At 40.8% G+C, this 25,957-nt stretch overlaps 1 protein-coding gene and 1 long non-coding RNA gene across 5 annotated transcripts in view; both read right to left on the minus strand.

The window, feature by feature from the left end:
• Nucleotides 1–297: 297 nt before the first annotated feature.
• Nucleotides 298–6,514, minus strand: LOC310745262. The gene is made up of 2 exons (XR_014540046.1): nucleotides 6,208–6,514; nucleotides 298–5,813 (listed from the first exon to the last, which is right to left on the minus strand). It is a non-coding gene; the product is annotated as an uncharacterized lncRNA (long non-coding RNA).
• Nucleotides 6,515–6,524: 10 nt separating this feature from the next.
• SV2C (synaptic vesicle glycoprotein 2C) overlaps nucleotides 6,525–25,957 on the minus strand; it is an 81,266-nt gene continuing 61,833 nt past the window's right edge. The window contains exons 5-14 of one of the 4 annotated variants that reach the window (XR_014540028.1): nucleotides 25,721–25,854; nucleotides 24,681–24,770; nucleotides 22,783–22,893; nucleotides 22,365–22,453; nucleotides 21,225–21,389; nucleotides 20,332–20,465; nucleotides 18,391–18,594; nucleotides 17,728–17,887; nucleotides 10,452–11,262; nucleotides 6,525–7,245 (exon numbers count right to left, since the gene is read on the minus strand). Coding sequence is in view for 2 of the 4 variants with exons in the window: in XM_083577374.1 (XP_083433500.1) it covers nucleotides 11,079–11,262; nucleotides 17,728–17,887; nucleotides 18,391–18,594; nucleotides 20,332–20,465; nucleotides 21,225–21,389; nucleotides 22,365–22,453; nucleotides 22,783–22,893; nucleotides 24,681–24,770; nucleotides 25,721–25,854 (1,271 nt within the window). In the remaining 2 variants the exon portion in view is untranslated. Of the gene's footprint in view, nucleotides 11,263–17,727; nucleotides 17,888–18,390; nucleotides 18,595–20,331; nucleotides 20,466–21,224; nucleotides 21,390–22,364; nucleotides 22,454–22,782; nucleotides 22,894–24,680; nucleotides 24,771–25,720; nucleotides 25,855–25,957 lie in introns of all 4 variants that reach the window. The other 3 variants (XR_014540029.1, XM_083577375.1, XM_083577374.1) reach the window with 3 other exon arrangements.

The raw sequence follows: 25,957 nt of genomic DNA on the forward strand, positions 1-25,957 counted from the left end.
AAAAACCTCAGAGTGATCTACTATCAACTGCTCCATGGGAAGGATTCCAGAAGAGAGAGAGAGAGGCAGGGAAGATCACCTCAGAGCAGTAAAGTGATTTGTGTATGGGAGGTTAATTACTTTCAAAATGGCCGCAGTCCTGTAAAGTGTTCCAATGAAGCTTTGTGTCGTCAATCAGGCATTTAAAATGTACTTTTGTAAACATGTAAATGTCCAAACAAAATGATATTTATTATCTTCTTTTTTTTGCAACAATGAAAAAGCAAACATTTAATTAGTAACACACCCAGTAGAATCTCATTTCAGAGAAAGCTTCTTTATTTGAATATAATGGAGCTCCTTTTTTCGATCTGATGTACGTTAAATATCTTTGCTTTTATTACATGACTAATAGATATCTGGCAGATAATAAATGTATACACACTTCCACATTTTATAGATTTACACTGTACATCATCATCCTACACAAAACATGCCCTTTCACAAGTATACAAACAGCTTTCCCCAGGGGACTTTATAAAAACACACTTGGCTTAACATTTTTTTGGCAGTAGGCAATCTGACACAGAGGAGCATACCAGAAAGATGAGTTCACAATTGTACCAGCTGCATTTGGAATGAAAAATCCAGAAATCTGAAAGTGAGGTTTGATTAATGTACAGACATGTAAGCACACACACACACACATATATATATACACAAGGCATAAAACCAGAAATACAGGGAGGCGATCTTGCAAAGCAGAATTCTAAGGTGGAAGGAACTATTGCCAAGCTCCAATTCCACAGTACTTTGACCAGTGCTTATTCCTGTTTTTAGACGTACACACACAAATTAGTGGAGTGCTGCAGTGTGCTGTAGCAGTTGGACTAGGACCTGGGAGACAAGGGTTCAGATCCTCACTCATCCATGACGTTCCCTGGGTGACCTTGGGTCAGTCAGCCTCCTCAGAGTAGCCTACTTCAGAGAGTTCTTGTGAGGATAAAACAGGGAGAGGGAGAACCATGTATACAACCTTTGCTATGTGCGTGGTGCTGTTCTGACAGAGACTTGCCTCCACCTATCCCTGTAGACAATTTAGAGTTATCAGTACCATACAGGAAAGTAGCCTTGTAATTAACCCTAGAAAAGTATTTCAAAGCATCCATTTAACACTCCAGTGTTTATCTATAATCATGGCTTTGAAATAGCTTGATGTAGAGTGTACAAATTTAATAATCAACCTACTGCCTCCCCTAATTTCAAGCATTTGCTGATGTTGTAAGACTTGAGCTGCTAGTAAAGTTATATATAGGAATATGTACATATTAGCATGGTTTTTCCTTTTGGGGAGTGCAAATCTTTATGCACACAACAGCCAGTGGCAATGTTTTGCTTTCATGCCTAGTTAGTTCCTGCACTTGCAGTGAAATCACTGGCCTTTTGTCCAAGGAAATAATACAGGCTCCATGGAAAATGTGAGAGGCATATCTGTTCACCACAGAGCAACTGACATCTTCCAACATGGAAAGAGGTAATGAAGACACGGGGTAAATACCATCATGGCTAGAACTGGTACTTGCAAGTCATGTAAACACAGTGCCGACATGAGCATTGACACTTACAGCCATGGAATCTTGGCAGAGTATGAATCAGTGAGGATCTGATCCTGTTATGGCACTACTAAAACTTGAGGCATCCAGGAACCCATTCCTCTAGTGGGATAACACTAGTTGCAGGCACAGCTCAATTCTAGCTTGTGGTCCAATGCTAAAGCCATACACGAACAAGACCCAGAAGTGTCAGACATCACCTTAAAGCTACACTTTTAACATTTATTGGTTCCTTGGGTAGACCTTTGGCTAGACCTGATAAATGACCTAGATGCCTACAAGTCCATGGGAAGTAAATTTGCCAGGGCTGTGTGTCACTAGCTGCTTCTTTATTTGGCACTACTTCTGGGTGAGACAAAGCCTGCTAGTGCTGTTTCTTTAATGTGTTAATATGGGATAAATTTTGGAAGGGGGGGGGAGTATGCATCCAAGCCAATGTAGGTTTTACATGGGCATGGGTATCAAATTTAAAACAAAGCACCCCTCAGATTGGTTCTTCATTGCAGGTGTATTCTGCAACTTGTCCTTGACACAGTAATAGTGGCTTTGTTCTGCAGTTCAATGCTTTCCCAACACCACCACATGACTGCTGTCCAGAGGGACAATAGGGCAACAAAAGTGGGACAAAAATAAACCAGAACATTTGTGCCATATTGTTGACTGCAGTGGGCTTGGGGGAAAAACTGGGTTGCAAACTTTAAAAGCAGTTTTAAAACATTTCGTAGCACTGAAATTGGAGGTTTGAACCTGTTGTGAAATATCCGTTGCTGCGGTTAAAACCTTCCTCTTGTGTGAAAGCAGCATGTTTGCATTTGATAATCATATTCTATACCCACTGCATGAATGAGCCAGGGAGCTTCCTCTAAACTTCTTGTGCCACGTTAGCAGCTTTCCAGTTAGCAGGTGACTTTTCTGTCTCTGAGCCAATTCACATAACCGTCAGCTGCTTGAACAGCAGCCCTCTGAACTACGATTTCTGCTAATGACCATGTTGCAAAAGCATAAACAGGAGGCCTGCCAGGCAACTGAGGAACATGGGTATCAGAACTTACTGGTCTGGACGGAAGGGTTCCAGTCCATAATTTGGGAAGGCCTGCTCTGGGTGCAGGTATCACAGAAAACACCTATCAATCAAAGTCTCTGCTTTCAAAGAACCAGTTTTTTGAACTATTTGCTATGGCATCAGCCCTGAAGTTGTTCAGGACACAGCAAGATGCAACAAAACTCAGCTCTGGAGTGTAACCAATCACACAGCCTTGGTTCAAAGTGCTAAGTCCTTGGAAAATCATGTTGTACCCTTCATATTGCATAGAGAATGCAGAAACTCCCCTCACCCACCAATCAGAATCACCCCCTACATGCATTATGCAAAAGGGTAGATTCTTCATTTGAACTTTAGTCCATAGGGCCTTGTTTATTCATGTGGGAGGAAGAAGAAAAAACTGCTGCTGACTCCCTTACTTCAGCAGTTAAGCACACCCACTCGGTCCTCGGTACACAGACAGCCTAAAGTCACTTGCATAAGGGAAAGGACGTGTGCAATGAATGTCAGAGTTTGAAATAATAAACTCGCTTTAACCCCTGTTCTGTCTGGGTGTGTTTCCATTAAGCAACAGTAGGACTGCCAACATGCAACACTGATATACTGGACGGGGTTTTAGGAAAGGTAACAGTTAACTGAAAGGCAACTTGGCAATGGCTCTGTTCCTGTCTGGTCAAAGACCACTGAGAAAAGCACTAATAAGCAATTTCTAGCTGTAAGAACATTACCAGAACAGCGTCAGCTACCTGGGAAGAAACAACTTAAATAAAGGACATAAGAGACAGATATTTTCCCATATACTACACAGAAGCTACTTTCTGAGCTATACAAAACATTAATTAGAATGTACATGTTGCATCAAATAAGGGGGAGGGGTATAACATTCTAAAGTCATATGTTTTTCTTACTTGGCTGGAACACAACTGATACCTTTTAATGGCCTGTTTCTTCATTGTTTACCAAAATGTATGACATGTGTTCATGTCGAAAGATACTTCTTATCTATGAGGAGCTTTCTTTTTTGCAGCTAAAACAATAATGGCAAAATGCCACTAACGTCTTTGCACCACCAGTGTTTCAAGGGCAAATTTGCATTCCAAGACTGCAAAAATTAAATGGTAATATGGATCAAACAATACCAAGAACCAGCCAGCCAAAGTAAAAACACTTGTAAGTTTCATTGATTCAAACATGTGGCTAACTGAAATCAATGGGACTTACAAGAGCTTATCTTTGGCCAGTTCATGCCCCTGATATATACACTGCCAAAGCAGGTGTTAGTCTATAAAATTATTTTGCTTGTCAAAGTCAAACATATGCACACAAACTTGAATGCATGTATGTACACATATAAAAAATATATAAAATCAACATACGTACCTATACATCACATGTTCTTTACAATATACAATGTTTTATTATATGGGGGCTGTGACTAAATAATAGGAGGCTGGACAGGAGAGAAAAATAAGTTCATGACAAAGAAGACTATTTCTCTCTTTTAAAAAGGTACCGTAGGAACACAGGAAGCTCCTTCCTATCAGATCAATCCATTCGCCCACCTATCTTAGCACTGCCTGCTGTGACTGACATAGCCCTCCAAGGTGTCAGGCAGAGGAGTATCTCCAATCACCTACTCCTGGAGATGCCACGGATTGAACAGAGTTGTAGGTACCACAACGGGTAAAGGCTAGAAAAACTATGTTGATTTTGGCAGAACATAGAAGCAGGAGCTCAGGCTGGGACACCTCAGGTGCAGGGCCAAATGTGGCCCTCCAAATGTCTATTTGGCCCTCAAGACTCTCCCCTGGCTTTTGCTTGGCTGGAGGATTAAGAGATGTGGATGGGTGGAGGTGTGTTGAAACACCAAACCTTTGCATGGCTTGAACGTACCCTATTGCACATACAAAGGCAAGAGGCACAGGTATTCTCCTGCCCACTTCCACCTGCCCCTGCCCACCACTGGCATGCAACCCTCCCCAGAAGTGATTCACGAGGGAGCTGTGGTTCTCAGTCTGGTGTAGCCTCTGAATTGGTCTAATATAGAGGGAGCTATACCAGAGTGAGTCTCGCGATGGATCTTGTTGGGATGGGGTGAAGGTGAAGGGGGAAGCACCAAATCTTGATTAAAATGCAATTAATGGGCAACCATGCTAATGCAAAGAGTTAGCTCAGCAAAAAACCACAAATGCTGTGCCAGGGATTATTAGGAAAGGGACAGGAAAATGCAAGATCAGATTATTGTAAGCAATTCTGGACACCCCAGTTCAGAAAAATTTCAGAGAGGGCTGAAAAACCATACAAAGAAAAACTAAAACAAGGAGTGGATGAGATCTACTTCCTTAAGAAGGAAGTATTTCATTGCACAATTTACAACCAACCTAATGAATTTAGCATCAAAGGGAGCTGTGATGGCTACTAATGTGTTTAAAAATGAATTAGATTGATAAATGTTGTAGGATCCAAGAGCAATTTACGACACATCAAAAATCCACACGTCAGCTTGTATGAATTTTGACTTTCCTCCCATTTGAATGACAGATCCCCCTCCATAGCACAACACAGAATGCTTTTGAAACTCAGTATGCCTTATACTTCATGCAAAGCTCTCACGACTGGTTCCTTGGATCCCAGTCCTGGTGAATATATTTGTGGCTCCTACATGTTGCAGAACCTAGTCTCAAAAGTTGAGACATCTGACTAATAGAAGTACAGAGATTGGTATCACTGAAGACCAAATTGGTGTACTAGGTTTAGTAATGTGTCACCCATTAACTAAATTAGTTGTGTTCATACTGTGTGCAAGAAAACAGAAATCACAGAACAGGGAGAAATGTTCAAGGAGAGCTGCTAGTAAATATATAGCTGCGTTTCCTGCTGTGTTTCCTGCCTGATAGGAGCAGATGTTATTAATATGAAGCAAGGGCCTGTGCTTTGATAGTGGGGAAAGACAGGAAATTCAGGAGAAAAAGAATATGAGTGATTTGTTTGCTTCTAGACTGAAATGATTCTCTTTCACTCTACCTACACACACACATTTCACTTACAGCAGCTTCTTTGAAAAGCTGCATTCTTTGTATTCTTATTCCGGTGACTCCTTTCTTCATGCCAAGACCTCTTTCAAAAAAAACATTACAAAGCAAAAGGACATGTGTGCACGTGCAGGGTTTATGTATGCACTAATTTGGGAGAGAGCACATGGGTTTGTTTGGACGTGGGTGGCGCTGTGGGTAAAACCTCAGCGCCTAGGACTTGCCGATCGCATGGTCGGCGGTTCGAATCCCCGCAGCAGGGTGCGCTCCCGTCGTTCGGTCCCAGCGCCTGCCAACCTAGCAGTTCGAAAGCACCCCCGGGTGCAAGTAGATAAATAGGGACTGCTTACCAGCGGGAAGGTAAATGGCGTTCCGTGTGCTGTGCTGGCTCGCCAGATGCAGCTTGTCACGCTGGCCATGTGACCCAGAAGTGTCTGCGGACAGCGCTGGCTCCCAGCCTAAAGAGTGAGATGAGCGCACAACCCTAGAGTCTGGCAAGACTGGCCCATACGGGCAGGGGTACCTTTACCTTTACCTTTACCTAATTTGGGAGAGAGCACATGGGTTTGTTTGCACACAAGTGACACAGTGCAAGATGTGAATAATGACTGGTGGGAATTGGGAGTCTAACAACCTGTAAAGGGCCACTGGTTCCTCCCTGCATTATTTAAAATATATAAATAACAAAGAATTTATGATAAGGCATTGGCAGAAAGGATCTCCAGCTTCCTCCTTCTCACTGGAGAAGGAAATGGTTGTGGGCTGGACTAATTATGAGAAAGATTGCTGAGCCCAGTTGTACGGCATCCAGGCAGGAGCCCCATGTAGCTGTTGCTTGCCTGGACATGACTTGGGTCCAAGTGATAATTAAAACAAAAATGCCTTATAATGTTGTAACACAGATTTCATACCAATTGGTTTCAGAATAAGCAGGCCATTAGAAAAGTGGTTCCTATGTTCTTATGTGGTTCTGCACCAAATAAGAGGACAATATTGAGATTCTTTGAAATCTGCCTTCCATTTGAGTGTGGAGAGGAAGCCAGGTGAATATAACAGACTAAGATTTGCTGGTACTTCTTCCTGGGATTAAGCATGGCAATATATTCCCAACAGAAAATATACCTATAATTACACATGGTGAAAATGGGGTGTTTTACCTATATCTAGCACAAGACAGAGGGATGACCGATTAGGCAGCAGCACTTCAAAGGAGGACTGACAAGCTGTTCATGAAAAATTGAACATGTGTCTGAAATAGAGTGTTGCGATATAAAGAAAGGCAAACCTTTTTAGGTTCTATTTACAGAATTGCTTTTTCCGAAAAGAATTCTTGCATGCTGCAATTTAGAGCAGCTGAAGCACAGCTGACATGTGGTCCTTATTTTCTGACTTCTGGTTTAACGTGAAAAATAGCACATCACACATCTTCCTTGCAGTCGGGTGCACCATCTATATAATCTGTAACTCACCCATCTCCCTACAGGAAAGATTCAAGACTCATAGGCTTTTTGTATATTACACAGGAAAAGTGGAAAGACACGGCAGCCATTTGTGCATCCTTGCTTCACACTTGTTTACACTTACACAACATAGTGCATGCGAGTTATGAACTGGCACGTGGCACTGAGATATAAACCATTCTGATTGCTCAGGGTTTTTATGAACTGAATGATAAGGACTATGTGAAAGTGGGAAGCACAGCTCAAGCAAATTTGATTTTACTTATTCCATGTATAGCATCTGTACTGTTGAAGAGCTAATATTAGCAACTAAACATCTGCATGTAAGCCACAGCCTTGCATCCGGTTGGATTGTTTTCTCTTCTCCATTTTGTGTTTCAAATGTAGTGGTGCACTATCCCCCTCCCAGCGTTTTCTAACTCTTCCTCCGCCGACTCAGATTATGTCCCTGACACTCACTCTGCATTCTCTTTTACACTTTAGACATTTCCCCCTCAGGGTTGGCCAAAGACATGTTGGTGCCTGAGGGAAAGGATGAGATGGCACACATATGTACCAAAACTGACCAGACTGGTTGCTGAATCTTCCTTCAACCCGGGGAACAGGACACCACTACACTGTAGGGTAGAAAAACAGGTTGGAAGGTGCAGTGGCGCACACAGCTGCAACATGTCATTACATCTGCCTGACCTCTCCTCTCCCAATCATCTGCTGCCTGAGGTGGTTGTCTCACTTTGCCTAATGGTAGGGCCAAGTCCTGTATTACCCATTCATGTAGGGAAGTGGGTAAATACGGATACAGACATGAAACCGATCTGCCAGTATCATGCATCACACAATTCATACAAAATGAATACATATGCCTTTGGTCATTTCTGTTAACTTCCCTCTTCATATCTTAAAACTGTCTTTACTCTTACTGTCTACATTCTGTCAAAGCTACATCCTGAATAAGAATGTCATCAGTTTTCAAAATATTATTAGATTCTGAGAAAGTAACACAATGATAACAGCTTTGGAGCTGGTGCTTACTTCCCCCGCCCCCAAAGCTTTAGCTATGGCTCTAGATTTTTTTCAGTGATTACATTCATGAAGGCAGCAGACAAAATACCACATCAATTTAAGTGGACAGTGCATGTCAAAAGCATGATTTACAGCTGGCAGTTGATCATCACTCCCAATCTGTACAGAGGCTTCAGATTTCAATCTTAGAAGTCTTAATGAGGGTCCCTAATGACTAAGAGAGCATTGTTAAAAGGTTCCTCCCCTCCAAATGAAAAGAAAACTGTAAAAGATAAAATGCTTTTTTAAAAAAACAAAACCTAAACTAACATGAAGAGCTGTGATAAGGTGGAAATAATCACAGAACTCAACATGAACTTTGAAGCACTTGAAAAGCCTGATATACAGCTAAAGCAATAATTCTGTGCTTAAATTAATATTACAACATTAATACCTACTTAGAAGAAAATCATGGAAATGTAAACATGATGGGCCCAATCCAGAGTAAAACTATTGTAAATCCCACCAAACTCATTTGGAATGAAGCACATAGTTAAGGCAAGCATACATTTTTTTCTGGATTATGCCTTATGTGTTTCTTTGGAAATATGTGATTATGAGTTTAGAGATGGGTTGGCATTTGGGCAAAGGGCATTCTGCAGTGGATGGGGAAAGTAGAGTATTTTTTCAGTGTGGGACCTGCTCACTTTTGTCTCTTTTTCGTTGGTTTAATCCGTATCTTACAGGAAGACTATGGCTTTGGCTGTGTTTGCACATTACACTAAGCCAAACCATGGCTTACTGTGAACATGCTGGCTCCAAGGAGGAGATTGCAGTTGCTTTGTTCCTTCTTGCACTTTTTAGTTCAATGTGGTGCAGCAGCTTAACCAAGGTTTAAAGTTTCTCTTTAAGCACTATCTGTAGCTAAGGTTTATCCTATGTTTACTGTGGTTAACTGTGGTTAACCGTAACCATGGTTAAGGAAGAAGGACCATAACTATAATCCCAGGCTTCACCACCAGGCTGAGCTAACAAGCCCAGGGAAGAGCAGAGAGGATCTAAGGTCCTCTTAAGAGGCCAATACAGTCACAGTATGATGCACTCTGGCTTATAGTGACATATGAACAAGGTCACCATCAGGACACTGGTGCGACAGAGTCTTTTATTTTGTAGCTTCTGCCTAGCTCAGGTTGCAATCACTCCTGTGTTATCCAAGCAGGGTGGAAGTATTACTGCAGCGAATCAACTTTCCAGGTGATGGGACAGCTGAGAATGATGGCCTTTCCTTTCCCAAAAAATTTGTAAAGTCACCTGACCAAGAAAAAAAATGTAGTCACCCAATTCATATCCCACAAAATTGCAATCATTTGTTTGATTGCTTCCAAAATGGGAAAGGGGGTAATGTTTCCATGTAGTGCAATTTTACAGAAACTCTTAACATCATTTGAGGAGCATGGCACATCCAGAAAACATTTCTGTTATTACACTTTTGCCTTACTTCCCTGTGAGGAGCTCAGCTGTGATAATGTAGTAAGTTATTAGATAGTTAACAGAATGAACAGCAACAGGCAGTTTGTGCCCAGCCTGAATTTGCATAAAAATGGTTTCTTATGAAAGTGGCAATGCCATTTCCCCCACAACCCCTTATTCTAAGAAAGCAGGAAATATGTGTGGAAGTACAGTCATGCAGCCTGTTCCATTTTATGTTGTATCTCCTGGTTAGATTAACGTTTACTACTAAGAAAGGCCTTGAAGTTTCTACTTATTATCAGCTTAATTAAAAATAGTAATATCCACTTGTGTGGCTTTTTGGCACAGAAAGCATTAGTGTTAAACTACGGGGATAGTTTCATGTTGCAGTTTTAAAAGCTATTTTAGATGTGACATTTTCCCTACACCGCTGTACTCATGAGGAAACAAAACATTCATTCCAAAACACTTCCTTTTTTTCCTATTCAGAGATGACCTTGTTGTAGGAAAACTGTCACATATGAACTATTGATTTGTTTCAGCAAACTGTCCTCTTAAATCACTTAAAATAGATCGACTGGAAACAAGCAACTCTTAATAGGGCAATTCACATAATTCTTACCCTAGTGTTGTTCAGCTGAGGTCAAGGCGACTAATTCTTCACTGAACTGCCCTTTTAGCCTGAAATACAAGGGGCCATGTAGAATTTATAAAGGTTGAACAATAGCCCTCTTCAAAAGCAGAGGAGAAAGTGGGGGCGTGCCTGCTTGACCTGCCCCCAATGTCAATATGTGCATGCCACCTCCACCCTTCATACATTTAGCAAATGTATGAAGGGTGAGCCACTATGCACACAGTTAAAAGTACCGTATTTTTTGCTCTATAAGACTCACTTTTTCCCTCCTAAAAAGTAAGGGGAAATGTGTGTGCGTCTCATGGAGTGAATGCAGGCTGCGCAACTATCCCAGAAGCCAGAACAGCAAGAGGGATCACTGCTTTCGCTGTGCAGCGATCCCTCTTGTTGTTCTGGCTTCTGAGATTCAGAATATTTTTTTTCTTGTTTTTCCTCCTCCAAAAACTAGGTGCGTCTTATGGACTGGTGCTTCTTATAGAGCGAAAAATATGGTACTTGGGAATCCTGTACAACTAGAGGGTGGTATTCAATCACACAGAGCAGACTACCGATGGAGGCTTCCTCCTCCAGACTTTTGCTGAATGTGTGAGTCAGAGGGTGAAGTGGGTGGGGTAAGCAGGCAGGGTACTCTCCCCCCTTTTTGTGTGTTGAATGAATGAAGAAGCACCTTGGGAAAGGGCTTAAATCTGTTACAGTGATTTCATTATGTTAGTGGGAGTTCTGCTATACAATCACCTTCCATGCACTGAGAATCTGAAGCCTTTGCCCATCCAGCCAGGAGATCTGATACTTGGAAAGGGAGGAAAACAAACTGGAAATGGCTTTTGATCCACAATCCTTCCCAAGTTACATCAGCACTTGGGTTCTGGTGTCTGGGAGCCGAAGTCCTACCAAGCCTCCGCATACTAGAACCGAGGAAGCCAAGAGGATAGGAATCGATTTGGTGATGATAACGAAGGAACCAAATATAAGGTTTCCAAGGACAGCTGCTGCTTTGCATAGTGCATTTAAAAAGCCAAAGCCTGTTGCCCTAAAAGGGAGAGAGAGAGAGAGAGAGAGAGAGAGAGAGAGAAAGAAAGAAAGAAAGAAAGAAAGAAAGAAAGAAAGAAAAGAAGTTAAAACCACAGGAAAGAATAAAAGTTTTATCAGGGCGGAAAGCACATGAGAGAAAAATAGTGCATTGGTTTACATACTATTCCTGAAAATGGCCAGAACTCAGAGGTCCAAGACTTTTTGCACTAAAATGACAGGTGAAATATCCTTTGAACCTGAATATTTGCTTTGAGTTTTATAAAATAATAGAAGCTGGAGGGCGGTTTTCCTCAAAAAGGTCAGCTGAAGACGCAGCAACGACTAGAAAATTACTGAGCAGCCCCTAATGACTACAGATCTTATGATAAACAGGCCCATGCCCTCCCACTGCAATTCAGTGACATATCGGGATTGCAAAAGGACTATGGTATTCACTCACCTTCACGTCCCCTTAACACACGCAGTGTCAGCCGTGAGACTGATCTAAATAAAGAGAACAGGACCAATCCAGAAGCTCCTAGACCTCAAACTTGGAGGCTTCTTACTCCATGCCTTATAAATAAGTTGGGGCAGATGCTGAAAATTCACTTCCTCTGCAATTTATCTTAAAATAAGTTTATACTGCCCTCCAACTGAGCTCCCAGGATTGTTTACAAAAACAAAATAATACATAAATAAAAGATGACAAACATATTAAAATAAAAAATAATTCATTAAAAAGCCTGGAAGAATCAAGATATATTATGTCCATAGCATCCCCCTGATCCTGCAGGCTTGTAACTATCAAAAAAGATAAATGAGTTTAGAGCATGTGCAGTTGCCACATACAATAATCTATATGCAGCTTTCATGCATTTTCTATATAAAAACACATGACATAAGGATGGGGAACCTGTGGCTCTCCAGATGTTGGACTCCAACTCCCATCAGCCCCTGCCATAAAGCAGCACTCAGAAGGTTGGAGAGAACACAGAAAAGTCTTTTTTTTTAATGTTCAAAGTATTTAAGCTGCCTTTTCTCCCTTAGCCTTTATTTCACTGACTTGTTAGCACATTTTATTCTACCTTGGAAGCAACTTAGTGCCTTCCAATACATAATAATCTCTCTCTCACTCACTCTCTCTCTCTATATATATTACAGCTTGTTCCTTTATTTCCAACTCAAATTATAGTTTTAAAAACCAGTCTTAAATCAGAACACACTGATGCCCTTCCATGCTGAAGTCTCTTTCACATCTGATTTTTTATTTTTATTTTGCAAGACTGCTAGATAAAAGTAGCCTCTAGCAATTAGGTCAAAATCAGAGGGCCAGAGAGCCAGTTTACAGAACAAGGAGATGGTAATCTTTCAAGAAACAGAAAATATTTATGTCTTCAGGGACCCACCTACTTAAGGGACCTGTGGAAATCCTGATGAAATGACAGCCAGATAGGACATGAGCTTTATCTGTTCAAATGTACTTATATTAGGGGCTTGAAAAACCAGTACCAAGATGATGGAATATCCTGTACCCTTGGGAAATAGCAAGGAATACGTGCTCTTTGGCAGTAAAAGCAGAATATTCTCTTCTAGTCTCTTTCCTTTCATTTTTTTTAAAAAAGCATAGCTTTTTAAAGGACCTCCATGTGCTCACCTGCTCAACAGATGGCTGGAGACCCAAGAAGGTAGTATAAACTTAAAAGGAAGAGGTCCTAGTTGCGAAACACTGCTTTAAAGGGGGGAGGGAGAGAATGAGGCTGACCTTATATCCTTAAATACATGCAGATAAGAAGAGGAAAGGGAAATATACTTCAGTAGAACTTGTTTACTTGAATCATTCGCATGCCTCTGAAAAAAACCTTCTCCCTGCTTGAATATGCAACACTTAAGCTGCATACTTTTATTCTCTAAGGAAGCACTGCCCCTGACTGCTACTCAGTTTGGTCTCTATTGGCCAGTAGTGGATGACAGCATGGCAAGGTGCAAATGTGTCCACAGGAATCTGCCCTGTACCAGGTGAAGGTACGTTTCCAGTACATTTCCGAACACAATTCAAAGTGTTGGTGCTGACCTTTAAAGCCCTAAACGGCCTTGGCCCAGTATCCCTGAAGAAGCGTCTCCACCCCCATTGTTCAGCCTGGACACTGAGGTCCAGCTCCGAGGACCTTCTGGTGGTTCCCTCACTGTGAGAAGCCAAGTTACAGGGAACCAGGCAGAGGGCCTTCTCGGTAGTGGCACCCGCCTTGTGGGACGCCCTCCCATCAGATGTCAAGGAAATAAACAACTACCTGACATTTAGAAGACATTTCTAAGGCAGCCCTGTTTAGGGAAGCTTTTAATGACTGATGTTTTAATGTATTTTTAATCTTTTGTTGGAAGCTGCCTAGAGTGGCTGGGGAAACCCAGCCAGAAGGGCGGGATATGAATGAATGAATGAATCTACCCCAGTTTTATCTACTCCGACTGGCAGGGGCTCTCCAGGAGCTCAAGGAGAGGCTCTTTTTTAATCTCAGAATTTCTCAGATGCAGAAATTTGATAGTGTGCAGCACTTGATATTTTTGGGATTGGCCAAGTTACTTAATAGGAACTGTCGTGAGGATTTATTAAGATTTCCACCATCCAAATATGCAGTTAATTTAGCACTAAGGAAGGCAAACTGCCTTGTAAGGCACCTAGTGAGTATTTATTTAGATCCCAAGGTTGGGGTTTGAGAGAAGTTTCTGGTTCCACATTCAGAAAACTGAACAAGTTAATAAAATGGGTTTTCCCCTGTATTTTAAAGCCTTTAAAAGCTCTACCTGCTGAGATTATCTGACACCAGCTACTGCAGAGTGCAAGTTCAAGGCAGCAGATTGGGGGAGAAAAATCAGGATTATATTACATATAAGTCTTCCCTGAGATCATATCTGAAGCAAAATACACTGCAGTAGCCTACAAATAAAGACAGCCAAGAAAGATTAGAAGAGCTGTGGACAGATAAGCAGGGTAAAATTCCACACTCTGTCTGACCAGAAAGAGAATATAATAAAATATGAAAGAAAAAGGAAAAAACCCACAGTGAGGGTGTGATATGATTCTTTAGTACTTCTAGTCTGAAACCACAGATGTGGAACAGAAGAAAATATGGCAATGTGTCAGCCTAGAATTTCAAAAGACTTCCCAAGACAAGAGGAGGTGAGATGTAGAGTAAGTGGAGGAAATAAATATTTTTTTATTAGATAACTAGCAAGACTGACGAAGTTTTATATGTGTTTGGTGAAAAACTACAGCCAGGCAGAGCTTCTGGAATGCATTATTACAGCTTGCTTCACAGAGAAACAGAAAATCTGAGCGTTGCCTAAGCCATAAAAAGAGGCTAAAGTTACCAGATGTCCCCGTTTCCTGGGGACAGTCCCCAAATTTACAAATCAGTCCCCATAGAAAATCCATTGAAGTTGAAAATTGTCCCCAGATTCATTGAAAAAAAATCTGGTAACCTTAGGCTAAAGAATACAGGAGTGTCATCAGTTTTGCTTTTGGATAACATATGCCATGAGTGGATGATGTGATTGGAAACTGAATTGGACACTCTTGTATTCCATTTCCACAAGGTGGCAGTAAAAACTCACACTTCAAAATTATGACATTATAGGTTAGTTTAAAGACAGGGTTTATCATAGCCCATAAATAAATTTACAACCAAGAAAGGAGAATTTTTGTGGTTTTTTTTTTTTTTTAAAAAAGAAGGTATTAAGGTGGGAGTGGGGAAACTAGATGTTGATCTACCGACTCTCATCAGCCCCAAACCAGCAAAGCCAATGGTCTGAAAAGGGGAATTCTAGTCCAGCAACATCTGGTGGGCCACAGTACTAAGAGAAGGCTCTACTGAACAGCTAATAAATTTGTTCCCTCCCTAAACCAAACAGAAAAAGGGTGGTGGTTGGGCCTACACCAACAATGAAGGTGTATCCCAGGGTTTCCAGCTGGTTTTCCCCACCATCCCTAGGGACCCTAGTTACCAGGACCAATGGTTATGGATGATGGAAATTATAGTCTAAAAACAAGTGGAGACCCAAGTTTGGGAAACCCTGGTGTATCCTAACACAAAATGAAGTGCAAAAACCCAATGCAAGTAGACAAATATATTCAATTATTTAGCTTATTAAATGGTTGTAATAAAACACAAGCAAAATGCAGTATTTTTTTAAGTGCCAAGAGTCCATCAATTCGTTCTCAAGACAGAATAAATGCCATGTGCCCACCAAATGGAGCTTGAACCAGCCAGAAGAAACATGAAATAAATGCATCTGCTTGCTTCAATTCCCATTCTTGGACGGTTTGTGTTTATCATGTGAAAAACCATTTATGTACCATGGTTTATATCTGAAGGGTTTATGACTTGCATCTGCAAGGCAGCTCAAAGTAGTTCACTTAAGGGCTGATCCAAACTTCCGCTTGTTCCGCTGCTTTCCTCCATGAAAATCTGACCATTACCGCTTAATCAGAGCAAACATCAATTGGGTTTGCCGCAGATTGACATTTGTTCTGATGAAATGCTAAAGAGTGGGTTTTCCTGGGGAAAGTGGCAGGACCAGCAGAAAACCGCTTGGACCCATGCCTAGGAAGCATGAGACAAGTAGAAAACATCTCAGGCCAGTCCTTTCTAGGCATAGGACACGCATGACCATGTTTCATGAGCATGGCAAGTGAGCCTTACATGTGAATGGATTGCAAACAACTCACACTTGAAAATATAAGACAGTGGGCCAAGAAATAGACTGACTATGGGTTTTTCAAAAGCTTTAAGAGTTGAATGAAATACCAGTTAAGAGTCACATGGCATGCCTCTACAGTAGCCTACCAGACCTGCCTATTAATAGTTTCCTTCCCCATGCCTTGCCAATGGTGAGTTGGGGGTCAGTGGATACTGGTCTGCAGGCAAACAGGTCACTGCCTCACCAACCTCAGTCTGCCTACCTTCTTACAACCAGTGCAGAACGTAACCATGGCTGCCAGCCTCCTCCTCCTTAGCTACAACTCTGCCCTTGTAGAGCTCAGATGGGGAGAAACCTAGAATGATGACTCTGACTGTCTTTGGTTCTGGCTCCACATGCTGGTGGCCTGTCTTCCACCCTGCTAGTCCCAATGGGCACCAGCCAGTACCAATTGTGGCAAAACAACGAACGAGTGCTGAGAATAAAATGACTTCTCATGTTGAAAATTGGCATATATCAATAGAAGAATGGCAGATGAAGATGTTGGACTTTTTGGAGCTGGCTGACCTGACTGGAAGAATCCACGACCAGAAGGAAGAGGAGACACAAGAGGATTGGAAGAAATTTAAAGAATATCTAGCTAAATATTGTGATATAAGATAAATAGAAAATTCTTGGAAGTAATAAATAGGCTTAGGGGTAGAATAAGAATATGTGGTAGTAAATATTAAGGATTAGAATATTAATAAAGGACAAGAGGTTAGTAAATGAAAGGAATTAATATTATTAGAAATATGAATTTGGAGAACTGTTATACAGGTGACATAATGAAATACAGTTAGAGGGGATTTGAGGAAGTCAGTTATCAATGTAATGAGAATTAGGTATTTGAAGAAAAAAAATTTATTTGTGTTTAGTTTTGTAGTGTAATGTGTTTTTCTTTGTTGTGTGTTTTGTTATGTTGTTTTGTGATAAATGTGGAAAATCAATAAAAAAAATTGGGGGGGGGGAAGAAAATTGGCATATATCATTGTCACCGATGAAGAGTTACTGCTTAAAACATATTAGATGCCACATTTACCGAAGGGTTTGTTTGTTTTTCAAATGAATCAACCTTCAGCACCCTGAGGTTTTCTTCTCCTATTTTGATGTTGAACTGTGTGAACATTTTTCTTAAATGAGAACTGCAAGGGCAATAGGGAGAGGAGAGGGGCTTAAGTGCTCCTAACTCTTTGATTGTGGCCATTATGTTCATAAATTCTAAAAAGGGAAAAGGCTCCCTTCTAAAGAGGGTTTATTTTAATACTACATTAAAGCTTGATAGTGGGACACTTTGAGGAAGTTTTATAAAAACAAAGTGCTATAAAAGCAAAGTGCTTTTGATTTATAAATAACCACAGCACTACTAATCTGAAAGCAAAAGGTTGAAGTTTATCTGCTGCTGACTGTAACAATAGCTGCACTGGGGTTAATCCAAATTGTCTGTGCAGCTTAGTACATTGCCTGAGAGTGGTCAATGTCAGAGGAAAGGCTTAGGAAATATACTGTTCACTCTAAGTCCAGATAATTTATGAATACGTCAAATAGACCTGGTCCCAAATGCACACCATCAGAGGACCCAAGTACTTACTTGCTTCCGTTATGAAAACTACCTGTTTATTCCTACCTATTTGTCTCCTTTAAAGACACACAAACCATTAATAAGAGGTTCTGATCTTTTAATCTGTGGCTAACATGTTTCTGAATTATATTCAGAATGCTTTAGAAAGCCAAGTATTTAGGAGTATACCTCCTGTCTGAAGGATAAAGCTCCACAGTGATGACATCAAGGGAGTTCCACGCCGAGATGGTGAGGCCGTTGTACAGACACAGCATGCCTATCATCATGGATTCACTTGTACCAAACCACAGGAAGAAGCAGCTAATTCCAGAAAGAATCATAGAACCACCTGCATTCAAGGGGAAAGGAAAGAATCACTATTGATTTTGTCATGCGCCTTTCAAAGAAATGCCATATGGCTGTCATGACTCCAAATCACAAACAGTATCCTGGATATCAACGCAAAGTGTTGAGGCAGGCTGTGAGAGCCAGAAGCACCTCTAGAATTACTGGACCTAGGCGAATAGCCTATGACATCAAGTCCGAACCCCACAGGTAGGAGCCTCTGAAAGGCAAAGACCCCTAGAGTCTGTGTGCCCCAGTGAGAGTGCCAGATTGGTGGCAGTGCTTCTGTCAGTGCAAGGGCACAGCCCCAACCTTACCAACCACCGCAGTTCCCACCACACATGAAACTTCCAGGAGATTATGTTCAAATATTTTTGAAGGGTATTTCGAAAATACCAATTAAATATTTTTGAGGAAACAGTTATCCCTCCCCTCACAGGAAACTCTTAAAAGTAGGGTTGTGCAGGATAATATTTTTTAAAACCCATTTTCATGCAAAGTTCATACCTAACATTGTTAAACGCCCAATTCTGTCCATCAGAAGAGCTGAGACGATATTCCCTGGTAGTACAGCTAAAGTCCCCAGGAAATTAACGAAGTAAATCCAATAGGCACTGTAATCATCATCAAAGGATATTTGACATCCTGTCTTGTTGTGAATGAATGTGCAGTTTACAAATTGACTGCCAGGATATTTATATGGTTCAAGATCTATGGAAATGAAGAAAATGAACAATATCAGGAATTCACGATCTGTTCATATTAGGAATTCATCTGTTTTAAAACATTTCAAAAACTGATAGAAAACAACAACAAACTTTTGTAAGTGGTATAATGGACTTTTTTCAGATAACAAATTAGATGTAATTGTCAATACTATATGCTTCCAGGACAGTCATATGCAGAACCTAGTGGCAGATTGGTGTGATCTGCATCTCAGGGAGTAAGTCCCATTAAACTCAATGGAACTTACTTTTGAGTAGATCTATATAGGCCTGCACTGTAACATTATTCACACCCATTATTCACAAGTCACACTCAATGCCTTTTTGGGGGAGGATTACGATCTCCTTATCCAATGTAGGACTGCACATTCCCCAAAATAAAAATAAATAAATCTGCTGTTTCTGCTTCCCCGCCATGCCCCGCCCATCCTGCTTTTGGCCAACTAGAAGCCAGATATGCAATGTCACAAATTCTTTACTGCCTCACTGACCAGTACTGAATGATGTTAACTCTTTAGTTCTCTGCAAAAGTTCTGGTAAACCAAGGTTTTAATATTTTCATGGTCCCAATGCTTTCTCAACCACCCACAGCTGCTATTTACATTAGAAGAAAGGTATGTGCTAATTGCATTGATGTCCCGTTTGGGTCTCAAAGTGCCCTGCCTTCAAGAGGTCAAATGGATGGGGATCCCAGAGAGGGCTTTTTCAGGTACAGGCCCCTGCTTACGTAATCCTCAGGCAGGCTGGAAAAGGCACCAATCCTGTTATGATTTAGATGACAGCTTAATACCTTTTTATCATCTAAGGCTTTGGATGAGTAACTGGTGGCTTGTCTTTCTGATTGTAGATACCTTTCTTGCTGCTGTTAATCTGTTTTTTAACTGTATTTTTGTTTTTGTTTTTAAAAGAATTATTACTGTAAATTGCTTTGGAACTGTGATATATAGACATTTTAAATCAAATCAAATCTTCTTGTGTATCAAAAGAAAACTGGGCTGGGGATTCTAGAAGTGTGTGTGTGGGGGGGGGTGTTCTACCTCATAGAAGTCCCAAGTTCCTATTACTTGCAATGCACCTTCTGAAAGGAAGGAGCTCCGCAATAACCCAAAGGCACAGATGTCAGAATGTGCAGAGTGGTTTACACATTACACAAATAAATGACCACATACATAGAAGATAGATAGCTACACATTGCCCATTTGAAATCATGAATGTTCCCTCCCACTGTTGACTCAAATACCTCAGTGATTTGTAGCCTAATATATCTCTGAGCCTGTCTGAATTTTTGCAAAGGGCTTTGACCATAAGCATAGAAGTTTGACCTGACCTGACCCAACCTGACCTCAGCTGCAAAGGTTTTACCCTTTCCCCATGATTCAATAAGCAGAGAGCCTCAGAAACTACTTCATGACAGAGGGGCTCAGGGTTGGTTGGCTGGGTTCTTTCCTTCATTTTATACACCAGGTGCAGCTAAACCTCCCCATGCTTCCTCATTAAAATGGACATGGAAGCTTGGCCATAACATAGATGGCATGGTAGAGTTTACAAGCCCAGATATCAATTCAACATAAAACAGTTAGTAGGAACACAGAGAAAGTGTTTTTTAAAAAACTTGTCTTGTATTTCATTGCAATCATCTATAACCGCTTTAGAAATGCCTGAGAAAATGGAACCCCCATGAATTTGGACAGCAAACAATGAGCTTCCTTCCTGCAAAGCATACCTGTGTTGAAGAAAATGCTCCTCACAAAAGTGCAGTTCCTGAAATACGTATTCAGCGTAGTAACATCTTCAAAATAACAGGTGTTAAAGACAGTATCTTGAAATGTAACCGCTTTGAATTTCATCATTGTGAACCTGAGCAACAGAAGAGATTTTTACAGTCAGATTTTTACGGTCATCGTGAACAACAAGAGGCTACCCCTCACCTGGTTTAGCTGGCCAGTCGAAGCCATTTCCTGGAATGTGGCCACTGTTGGATGCTGACAGCTTCTAGGAGCCACAGGTGGGAGCTTAGTGTAGGGTAGGGACCAAAGGAGGACAAACTACCCCAGAAGGAGCACAATGTGTCCCTCACCAGAGGTATTACCTTTCCCCTAACACCTCATACACCCCTAAGGAATAAATCCTACTCAAATATGGAGTGGAGTCCCTAAGACAGTTGGATGGCACCTTGTATGCCTCCTTCTAGCAACTCCTGCAGCCAAGCTGGTGCCAAATGTATTGCTTTGCTTTCCTTTGGACCACATCAGTGAGGTTGAGATGGAGGTCTTGTGGTCTAGGCAGCCCAGGACCTCCATACACACTGCCCAGGCTCACACCCCATGGTTCACTTCAGTGTTACTGATGCAGCAGTTTGGCTTCACCCCAGAGGCGTACTCCATTGTCTCTCAAGACAGATGGATGCCAATAATTCATCACTCAATTCAAATGTTGCATGCTAGTAATTCAAACTATGGAAGTAGTATCTTCAAAGACAGCATGGTCAAAGGAACCATAACAACTATTAAGGATGAAGACTGATTGTAGGAGGATGGGGAGGAGTCTGGAAATTGATGCACACTACTATTTCTTTATTTCATAAAGTTAATTCTGATTTAATTTATTTCTCTCAACCTGTCATTGACGAATGTTCCATTGTAGTGAATCTGATTTTCCAAAGTAAAGTTGAAGTCAAAGTCTTTTATTATCTCATTTTCAAAACTCTTCCTTCTAGAAGCATACTCATCTGCTTGTAGATGCTTAATCACATCTGGAAACCAGACTGACAATCCATAGTATCTGTGAAAAGCAATAGATATAATTTCAACGAATCTAGTGTCAAAGCGGTACAGAAGAATTAGATTTCTTAAAACTTTGCTGAAACAACAATACACTAGTGTTTTGTTGAATATACACTGATAAACAAGCTGAGAAGCCAAACTATTCCTTGAGCTTGCACGTTGCCCCCAACATGGTCACGAGGAAATCTGAAGCTCAATTTCTATTAGAATAAGATCCATTATTTGACTATTGATCCAAGCTCCCAAAATGTATTTTATATAGTTAACTTTTTACCTTTATCCTCTGTATACTGCATTTTGTTTTATTGCTATGGCTGGTGGCTCCCACCATCCTTAGCTAACAGGACCAGTGGTCAGGGATGATGGGAATTGTAGCCCCAAAACATCTGGAGGGCCAGGTTTGGCCATGCCTGGTTTAACCGATATTTTCACCAATACACAGTGACTAGTGCAAAGTACTTCCACTCTTTGGGAACAACAATTATAACTGTAGCGTTTGAGGTCTCCTGTATGACCCTCATTTCCATAATTTGATTACAGTGATACGTCGGGTTAAGAACTTAATTCGTTCTGGAGGTCCGTTCTTAACCTGAAACGGTTCTTAACCTGAAGCACCACTTTAGCTATTGGGGCCTCCTTCTGCTGCCGCGCCACCGGAGCACGATTTCTGTTCTCATCCTGAAGCAAAGTTCTTAACCCGAGGTACTATTTCTGGGTTAGCGTCTGTAACCTGAGGTAGCACTGTAATTACTTTACTCAGAGATTTCACTAGTACTGAAAAAAACCTTTTTATATTATGCAGCTGTGAAGCCATCTATTATTTCTCTTTCCATTACTTATCATTCTAATAAGACATGATCTTCTATTGACAGCTGTGAAAATTTAATACTTGACAAAAATTGCTCTATTTCTTTCTTTTCTGTTTTGCTTAATCAGTATTACAACCACTTCATGTGTGTCTTGTTGCTCTTACCCAAAAGAAAGAGTAAACCACACTACTGCAAGTTTGGTTGTACTGTCCTTGACGGGATAAGTGAAACACCTCATAAAAGTTGACCAAATCTGTGAAAGATGAAGAAAATAAACATTTATTTTTAAATTTCAATTTAGAGTACTGTGAAAAGGATAATAATAATCATATATGCTAAATTGAAATTATTGGGATGAAACACTGGATAAAAGCAATGTATTAAATCAAAGTAGACAACATCATCTCAAACATCCCTGGTGAGCATGGCAGCAGAGAACATTTATTCATTCTTTTAAAAAAACTAAAGCACATCGCCTTCAAATATTTTTTTGTAAGGTTAACAACAATCTTCAATGGTTACATTTCTATAGTTCTGCTTTCATATCCAGTGCAAATAATATTTTTCAAATTAATTACTTACGCCATCCAGCTCTGTACGCACTCTGACATAGCACCGCTTGTACCAGGTTCCCGTATCGCTTTCTATTTCTATAAACTCATCTATTTGCTTGGGAGTTTTTATCCTGTTAACCTATGTAAGGCACAAAAAAGATTTTTATGTTCTTTCCCCTTAGCAAACATTATTTGATATTATCCAAATAAGGATAGGCAAACAACTTCATGATGGGAAGGAACCCTGCCTAAAGCTTCTAGAAAGAAAGGGAAGCTGGATTTTTGTGTCATGAAGGGCAACTGCACAGAATGATATGCAATATCAAGGCTGGAGCAACTTAGCATGCAATCCAAATTAAGCCCCATTGAACTCAATGGAACTTCTGAGTACAGTTGTACCTCCGTCTAATAACAGTTCTGTTAATGAACGATTCAGGCAACGCACTCCGCAAAAATGGAAGTAGGTGTTCCAGCTAGCAAACTTTGCCACGGAAAACGAATGGAAGCCGACCGGTGGATGGGCACCGGCGGCGAGAAGCCTCATTGGGGAAAGTGCGCCTCGGTTTAAGAATGTTTTCAGTGTAAGAATGGACTTCCGGAACAAATTAAGTTTATAAACGGAGGTACCACTGTAGGCATGTATAGGAGTAGACAGGGAACGGGTTGTTTTGCTGAGCATTATTGAGACAGCTGATTCGCATCCAACTCACCTATGCATTTCTTAATATGTTTTTACAAAATAAAGGTATCCCCATCCCAGCAAAAATATAATGAAAAAGGCAATATCACAGCTTATAAATCAATATAAGACAAAATAAATACAAAGATAATATTTTTTACAAAAATACTTTCTTACAAAAATTCATTCTTTCTTATATAATCAGCCTGTTCAGTATTGAAATATCCCTGTGCTCCTTTACTTGTTAATTCACAAACACTTACTATTCTTTAAAAAAAAAAGTTTGGCTATTATGAACCTAGTTGCCACATTTAATTTTAGATAGATAGATAGATGATAGATAGATACATGATAGATACATAGTAAGTCTCTGTTTGAACAATACCCTTTTGTTATTCTAAGCGAAAATTTGTTATTCTAAGTGAAAACGCTTTTGGACAGTACCAAACACCTGCTTCTGTAATTACTGAGATGACATTTTTTACATTACACAAAAATGTATGGATAGCATTAAACATAAGAAAAGTCCTGTTGGATCAAACCAAATGCCCACCCAGTTTCCAAAATGGCCTACCTGATGCCAGTGAAAACGTATAAACACAAAAGCATTCTTCCTGTTTGTCCATCCCAGCAACTGGTACTCAGAGACACAGTGAAGGTGCTACTACACAGCCATTAATAGGGAGCAGGTGGCACTGTGGTCTAAACCACAGAGCCTCTTGGGCTTGCCAATTGGGAGGTCAGGGGTTCGAATCAACATGATGGGGTGAGCTCCCGTTGCTCCGTCCCAGCTTCTGACAACCTAGCAGTTCGAAAGCACACCAGTGCAAGTAGATAAATAAGTACCGCTGCGGCTGGAAAGTAAACAGTGTTTCTGTACGCTCTGGCCTTCGTCACGGTGTTCCATTGCACCAGAAGTGGTTTAGTCATGCTGTCTGTGAACAAACACCAGCTCCCTCAGTCTGAAGCAAGATGAGCGCTACACCCCATAGTCACCTTTGACTGAATTTAACCATCCAGGGGTCCTTTGCCTTTACCCTCACATTTACATAGCATTAGTAACCTTAACTTTCAAAACATACCCTTAATCCAGTAAATGTTTTCAATATCTATCCACCTGTGAGATATTCTTAATTGTCTTGTTTACCTTAAGAAAAAAGGGATACTTCCCATGCTTTCCAGTAACTATATCCATCTAAATTTTGATGTTGGGCTAATGAGGCACAATGGTGCAAATAACAACTTACTGTGAAAACTTTTTCAGGCTGACCACGAGCTCTCATGTTTGTATCATGAATTTGTTTGAGAATCATCCAAGCTTCATCATGTTTCCCAACCTACAGATAAGAACACATTTGGTAAAGGAACACATATATATTAAAATAGAAATTGAAGAGTAACATGTGGGAACTGAGATTGCTGAGAAGTTATAATAATGTATTAATAGCTAAGCAATTGACCTTTCCTGCCTCACTCACGATCATTATTCCCTTGGAAAAACTGATAACTATACCTCCTATAGTCCCAGAATTCACCAGCTGCTCCCCTTTTTAGCTGATTTTCAACTGTGTGGTGTGGTATATTGAGTGCTTGTCACATGTGTGAAATGGCAGATCAGCTGCCACTTCCAAAGTCCTACTGGTTTGACTTTGGGGGACTTTGAGGGATCTTAAAAAAACTCCTCCCATTGGTTCAAATGTGGGGCGGGGGGTGTTAGTTTCGACTTGCACAGGTGGTGGTCCCAATGCTGGGGTCTCTCTACCTTCTTCTGGCCTAACACAGGCTACTGCAAGTGAGAGCACTGCTAGCAAAATATCTATGTCTTCAGAGCTTTCTGTGGGCATAGGTGGGGCTTTCACAGTATACAGGACTTCCTAAAAGGCAAAGAAGCACCTAACTCCCTCCAGCCAGCAGATCCAGGGGTTAGAACTTTTCTGTTATACATAAAGTTATTTTACCTTTTCAGTTATTTTTATCCCATCTTTGAGCCACACCTTCAGAAGGCAGTTTACAAAACAAGATTTAGAACCAAGAAAATTACAGTTTTAAAAAATCCACAAAGTTTTGTGGAATCAGGCCTTTAAAGTTCTTTTGAAGACCACCAAGGAGGGACCAAATGTTCTCCAGGGAGGGGGTTTCAAAGATGTGGGGCCACCACTGATGAAAAGACCCTGCCCCAGTCCCCATGAGTCTGATTTATCTTAGTGGTCGTCTAGACAGCAGAGTCTCCATGGCTGACCTGAAGCCCCAGGTAAACTCAAGTTATTTAATAATATAGGCATTTTACCTCAAGCAAGAACCTTGGACTTTCTGGCATGAAAGTAAGTGCCACCACAGCAGAAACACAGGGCAGAGCACACATAATAACAAACACTCGCCAGCTGTGAAACTGGTAAGCAGATCCCATGCTGAAACTCCATCCTGGATAAGGGAGAAAGCACACGCACACATAAAAGGGCAATGCCTTAGAAACATGGCATATTTTGTATGGTTGACTTTGTTGCTCATGAGAAATTTACTGATA

Source organism: Podarcis filfolensis (assembly GCF_964270895.1).
Source record: "Podarcis filfolensis genome assembly, chromosome: 11".
NCBI classification, from domain to species: Eukaryota; Metazoa; Chordata; class Lepidosauria; order Squamata; family Lacertidae; genus Podarcis; species Podarcis filfolensis.